A 7,308-nucleotide genomic window follows, 5' to 3' on the forward strand; every position below is an offset into this window, starting at 1 on the left:
GGTCCTGAGTTCAATTCCCAGCAACCACATGGTGGCTCACAACCATCTGTAATGAGGTCTGGTGCCCTCTTCTGGCCTGCAGGCATATACAGACACAATATTGTATACACAATAAATAAATATTTTTAAAAAAAAGTAACAATCAAGGGTTTGGTGAACAGTGAGTGATAATTCTTCAAATTCTAATTCTTCAAATTATAATATTAATTTGAAATTCCGAATAATTTCATATTTTCAATAACTGGGCTGTTTGCTAATCTGATCCATTTCAAATGTTTGAACTGTGTTTGAGTGTACACATCTGTGCGTTGTGAGTCTGTGGCAATGGGGATAACAGAGGTTTCCACTATCTACTTCTTCTAGAAGACTAGAAATGAGACCAAGTTTGGCTACACATGACATTATTGGCCTTTAATTGAGTTTCAAAATTATTTATGTATGTTCTGATGTGTGAGTGTGCATATTCCACAGACCAAGTGTAGAAATAAGAGAAAATTTTGTCGGAGAATATGGGTCTCCCAGAGATGGAACTCCTGTCATCAGGCTTAGCAGCAACCAGTTCTACCCACAGAGACAATTCTCTGGCATTAATTTGTGGTTCTGAAAAAGTGTTATGAACAAGCATTTAGTCCTTAGAATAAACTAACAGAATCAAAATTAAAAGAGAGTAGTATATCATTTTCATTTGCAAACAGGATTTATTATTTAAATTGTTCTGTTTTCATCCATTCTTAAACAACAGTGTTTATAATTTGAAAAGAAGACAATAATTTACTGATGCAATGTTTCAACTCATCTTGTTTGAGCATCAGTGAGAAGGTTCAGTGTGAAATGTCTGTTGTGTGCAACACTGGAACCTGACCATGATCCTCATATGAAGATGCCCAAAAGAAGAACCCACAAAACTGTCTTCTAGTCTCCACACATCTGCTATGGCCTACAAACCCAGAACCAAATTAAAGACACACTAAATAGAATTTTTTAAAATAAATCTCGTTGCCGTTATATTATCCGTATCTATGGATAAGCAGCTTAGGAGGCAGTACTCCAAGAGAAAGTGTCAAATAGATAAGTAATTGGGACATGAAGAAGAAAATGGAACACTAAAATAATATATACAAATCCATAGCGCATCAAGCTATGTTATGAGATATAGAGTTGATTGCTGATTATCCTACTTTATTACATACATGCCAGATAAAAGAAAATCCTGCTTTGACTATACACAGGGGTATTTACTGTTTCGTAAATTCTCTACAATTAAGTATTTTAACACTGATATTGTTAAGTCATGCTGACAAAACAGCACATGTTGGGGACACATCTTCTACCCTTGGACTTGTACCCAGGAGGCTGATACATGAAAATCATGAGTTCAAATGTATCCCTAACTAACTACTAACATCCAAGTCATGCTGCAGAAGAACAACAACCTTAAGGGACTTTAAGAAAATATGAAATAAAGAACCAGGAAAAGCAGTTGACTAAATTTTCATAGACACTGTAATCTGAAAACTATGATCTCACACTACCTCGATTTGAATAAAGAATGCACCACTTAGATGACGGGCATCCCATTCTATACACTGCAACAGAAAAATAGTTCTACGTGAAAGCACGATGGAAAGTGAGCAGAAGCCACAGAAGGAATAGAAGGACCACAAAATAAACTTCACTAAATGGAATCGGCACACATATCTACTTCAAATGTTTCAAAGTAAAAACCACAATGCAGTGATCTCTACCATCAGACTTGATGAACATGGAAAATAATTTACTTCCTTCAAGGCTCCTGAGAAAGAAATGAGAGGAGACTTTTTTCTTGAAACTGAAGACAACTGCGATGTCTAAAGTCTTTGTACATGAACAGGGATTTTTCTCGTATGAGTTCTTCCCTATTTCCTGACATCAGGATGATATAAAAAGGATTTAAACATTTACAGGGATAGAGACATGGTTGAGCAGTTAAGAACAGTTCATTGAGGACCGGGTTTTAGACAACTTCCTGTAATTCCTGCTACAAGAGATCCAAGGGTCTATCCTTCTTGGGAACTTGGGAAAGAGCAGGCACAGAGCCGGATCTGCTGGACTCTCCTTGGGGCTGAGCAGCATGGTGAGTGTCCAAACAACCCAGCAGCCCTCTCCCCCTGGCCACCTGGAGAGAAACACACCGAACGGGGAGTCTATTGAAGCAGGATCTCCTTTAATGGTATTGAGAAGGATCTTGTATAGGGTTCTGACGGTGTGGAGAAGCTTGGGTGCGTTGAGGAGGAGTAAGGAATAAGGGCCAATAATAGTCTGCCACGCTAGAGGTGGCTGAGCAGAGGCAGGTCTAGGTGGGGTAGCCAGAGACAGGTCTCCAAACTTGACCTATGCTCAGGAAGTGACACTGGGCCTCACGCCCGGGCCTCATGAAGCCCAACAGGGAACAAGTGTGTACATGCACAAACCCTCACAAGACACACTGACATCACAAAATTAATATTAAAACAAATCTGTAAGCAAATTTTCCTCTCATGATAGCTTTTCTAAGCATTCATTCCTCTAACACGGGGGCCGAGGCATCTAAAGGCTTACTTACAGAGCTTTTTTCATCATGAGTTGGTTGATGGAACACAGACAAACATGTGGGCTTCAAGTCAGAGAAAGCAATCCTTCTCAGTTCTTGGTGTCATTTGGGAAGATTAAGGAAATACTGCCCTACTGGAAGAAATTCGTCACTCGGGGTTAGGCTTTCACAACCCACATACATGTCCAGTTCCCACACTGCTTCATGCAGCAGGGTAAGGATGTGAGTTCTTAGTCTCCTGCTTTAGCTGCCGTGTCTGACATTGGTGGCCATGTCACTTTCCTGGTGATCCTGTATCCCTCTGGAACCAATGGCCAAATAAATGTCTTTTATAAGCTGATATGGGCATTATATCACAGCAGCAGAAAAGGCACAGATACACATCCACAAACATTTACAGCTGGATTAGTTACTTCATATTATTGAAGAGCTGTGTGAAATCTAAAAGGGTTACTTTGTTTAAATTCTTAAGGACTTTCTTCCATATTAGTTTGCAGGTACAAACAAAATAGAGGACGCTATGATGCTTGTAAAGATAGCTGGTACTGTCAGATTTTTTTCTCCAGAATCAACATTCGTGTAAAAAAAAAGTGTGTTAGCTAAAGATGATGCCAAATCCTTTATAGTCAGATTACTTTCAAACTGGTCTTGTAGGTCCTCATAGAATACTTTAATATGAGAAGGTTTTAACAGATTGATTTTGCAAGAAAAGTTTACTCTTTTGGAAAAACTACCATGAAATACAAAACCTTACCACACTGACTAAATTTATAGGGTTTCTATGCAGTATATTTTCTCATGATTTCGAAGACTTCTGATATATGTAAAGGCTTTACCACACTGATTGCATTCATAGGGTTTCTCTCCAGTATGTGTTCTTTTATGTGTTTGAAGATGACTGGGGTGAGAAAAGGCTTTACCACACTGATTGCATTCATAGGGTTTCTCTCCAGTATGTGTTCCTTTATGCCTTAGAAGAAAGCTCTGATGTGTAAAGGTTTTGCCACATTGATTACATTGATAGTCTTTCTCTCCATGATGTATTCTTTTATGCCTGTTTAGATTACTAGGATATATAAAGACTTTATCACATTGATCACACTCATAGGTTTTCTCTCCGGTGTGTGTTCTTTCATGCTTTTGAAGATAACTGTGTCGAGAAAAGGCTTTGAAACACTGACTACATTCATAGGGTTTCTCTTCAGTATGTGTTCCTTTATGCCTTTGAAGAGAACGGTGTTGTGAAAAGGCTTTACCACACTGATTACATTCGTAGGGTTTCTCTCCAGAATGTGTTTTTTTATGGCTTTGAAGATTACTGTGTCGTGAAAAGGCTTTCTGACACTGATTACATTCATAGGGTTTCTCTCCAGTATGTGTTAATTTATGCCTTTGAAGATATCTGTATTGTGAAAAGGCTTTACGACATTGATTACATTCAAAGGACTTCTCTCCAGTATGTGTTCTTCTATGCCTTTGGAGATAACTGTGGCATGCAAAAGTTTTACCACACTGGTTGCATTCATAGGACTTCTCTCCAGTATGTGTTCTTTTATGTATTTGGAATTGACTGTGACATGCAATGGCTTCATCATGTTGAATATCTTCATGGTGTTTCTCACCAATGTGAATTCTTTTGTGCCTTTCAAGATGACTGTAACATGTAAAGGGTTTAACACATTGAGTATATTCAGAAGGTTTCTTCACACATGTAAAAGTTTTACATTGATTACACTGACAGATCTTTATATCTGTATAAATTAATTTCACAATCTGGTCTAATTATAAAGAAGAATCAGATTTAAGGTTTTGCCTCTTTGTTTAAATACATGTTTATCCTTCATTAAGGTTTCTTTGAATCTAAAGATACCCATTATGGTCAGAGCTCTTATTACATGGCTCACATTTATACCACCCTTTTTCTATAAGAGATTTTACACATATATGAGGAAAACTAGACAAACGTAGAGTATTACCACTCTTATGACATTCATGAATTTTCCTACAGTATGGGTCACACTACATTTGCAAAGTGAACCATGACAAACAGAAGTGTTTACAAATCCGCAGTACTCCTAAGGCTTTTCTGCACTGTGAGCTTGTTGATGTATTCCCAATGCAGCTGAAAAATCAATTACTTATAACCTTGAATCACAATCAACAAGTCTAGTAAAAGTAGAGACTACTACATATCTTCTAGTTGTTCTGAGAGAGATAGTGTTACCTCTTACCATATGACAATGCTCATATGGTTCAAACCCAGACTGACATATGATTTATCTATTAAAGGAAAAACAACAAATAAAAGGTTTCCACATTGCATTTACACAGGTTGACTCTTTGTTCCTCACAGACTTGTGGTCTAGGGATTTTGGTTGCTCCACAAGTATTGTCCCTTGACTCTATCTGCCCATCTCAATAAACTTAGCAAAATCATCACAAGCAAATAGGTCATACTGGCTTTGCTATGGACTACTTGATTATTAGAATGTGTATTATCAATGTGTATACCTTTTGTAATATGTGTGCTATGAAACTACAGATTGGCAGTTCTACAGCACAGCTTTCACTCAGCTGTGATTCAAATGGTGATAACTGTTAAGACACTCTTTCTTGTTTTCTTTCTTAATGACTGGCACACACAACTTTCCTACATGACACTGAGGTATACGACTTTTTAAGAATTTAATAACCATCAATACACTTTAAGCTATGCTTATTTACATTGGTGCTTTTCTTTAAAATATTCAGGACACATTAACCATTTCTCAGAGACAAAATTATATCAGTATGCATATGTAAATTACCTTCCATGTCTTCTAGGACTTTGAGAATGCTCTTCAATACTACAATCTTCCCATGTGTAGCCTAAAATATATTATCAGAAAATTTGTGATATATTATTGGAAATTGTGCAAAACTTAAGCTAATATCTTCGGTGAACCTTAGCACCATGCATAATTTATTCACCACACTCTTCCTCTTTCTCAATCAAATTACAGAAGAAACTCAAAAACCAAGACACACTTGTCCGATTATTTTAAAACGTGAGATAATTTCACCATCTTACCAATAGCAGTGAGGTTCCTGAAGGTCTCCAGCATCACATCATTGTAGAGATTCTTCTGGAAAGGGTCCAGCAAAGCCCACTCATCCGGAGTGAAGCTCACATGTACATCACTATAGGTCACTCCACTCTAAAATAACCCATACGCATGTGAAGCAAAAGGTGTGATAGCAACAACATTGCAAATGTATACCTGTTTGACAGTACAGTCATCTAATTCTACTGCTTCTCGCACTTATTTCATGACAGGGACATTTTTTTTTTTTTGTTTTTTTGTTACAGGGTTTCTCTGTGGCTTTGGAGCCTGTCCTGGAACTAGTTCTGTAGACCAGGCTGGTCTCGAACTCACAGAGATCCGCCTGCCTCTGCCTCCCGAGTGCTGGGATTAAAGGCGTGCGCCACCACCGCGGCAGGGACATTTTAATACCATCACCACATCACTACAGATAGGATCTAAAGAGGAGGTTCGCTTCTGTCACTTCTGTAACCTTGGAATGGGATATGCCTTGCAAGGGAAATGCAGTGCTCAGTAAACATCAGAGAAATTGTATGATCCATTACTAACAACAAAAAAGATGGGCCAGCTGGGTGTATTGACTCGTGCCTTCAATCCCAGCACTTAGAGGGCAGAGGCAGGTGTGACTACTTCTGAGTTAAATGCACAGTCTGTGCGATCAGTTCCAGGACAGCCACAAATACATATTACAACCTTGTCTCCCCTGAAAAAAAAAAATCAACCAACCAAAAATAATAAAACTCAGAGTGTTTTTAACTGGAGTTCCTAAAAAGAGCTATGCATGCACTCCAGTTCTGTATTCATATTGCAAAACCTGAAAGGTCCCACATTAAAGGTGAACATTAATAAGGTCCTACTAAAAGGAACTGCATGTTTAAAGAGTTACAAATGGACAGGTGGAAACATTAGCAAAGTAAACACTGATCATAAACAAGGGCAGAAGAGATGGCTGGTTCTTCTACATATAGGTCAGCCCAATTGCCAGTACTTACATGTATGGGGGATCATAACTATCCGTTACTCAAAGCTCCGGGGTTCTGAGGCCATCTTGTGACTACTGTGAGGACCAGGCACACATGTGGTACACATCCATGAATACAGGCAGACTAATATTCATTAAAAAATCAAAATGGAAACAAAAGCTAGAAAAATGTCACACCACTGCAATCCAATGACTCAAGCAGTATGAATGTCGTGAAGACGTGTTCTGGGAAACAGAACGAAACCCTCTGCCAAATTCAAAATTCAAGATCGGGGTGAAGCTCAGCACCATAGCACTTGATTGACTGTACAAAAGCCTACTTTCCAGGCCCATCACCCAATAATATTAGAAAAAGCCAAAATGTTGGCCCACCTTCAATCCCAGCTCTTTGGAGACAGAGACAGGAAGATCTGTATTCAAGTAAAACACAGCTACTTTCAGGGCAACCAGGGTAACACAGACAAACCCTGTCTTCAAAAAAAAAAAAAAAAAAAAAACAGGCTAGCAAAATGGCCTTAGCATTGAATAGCCATTGCTTCTACTGTACCTTATGTGATTTAGGGATACAGTCTGTATAGTGGTAAAGGCAAGACAGAATGAGAAGGGAACCACAATACAGTAGACACAAAGAACAGGAAATCTGTTCAGGCTATAAACACTCATGTCAGCCGGGC

The 7,308-nt window shown here is 38.5% G+C and overlaps 1 protein-coding gene across 1 annotated transcript in view; it reads right to left on the minus strand.

Annotated features, from left to right (window-relative positions):
• Positions 1-7,308, minus strand: part of LOC101990410 (zinc finger protein 431-like) — a 140,351-nt gene that overhangs the window by 129,712 nt on the left and 3,331 nt on the right. Inside the window, exons 2-4 of the mRNA XM_026778210.1 lie at positions 5,640-5,766; positions 5,377-5,437; positions 3,382-4,223 (exon numbers count right to left, since the gene is read on the minus strand). Of these exons, the coding sequence (XP_026634011.1) occupies positions 3,382-4,223; positions 5,377-5,437; positions 5,640-5,766 (1,030 nt within the window). The remainder of the gene's footprint in view (positions 1-3,381; positions 4,224-5,376; positions 5,438-5,639; positions 5,767-7,308) is intronic.

The sequence above is a fragment of the Microtus ochrogaster genome, unplaced genomic scaffold, assembly GCF_000317375.1.
Source record: "Microtus ochrogaster isolate Prairie Vole_2 unplaced genomic scaffold, MicOch1.0 UNK113, whole genome shotgun sequence".
NCBI lineage: Eukaryota > Metazoa > Chordata > Mammalia > Rodentia > Cricetidae > Microtus > Microtus ochrogaster.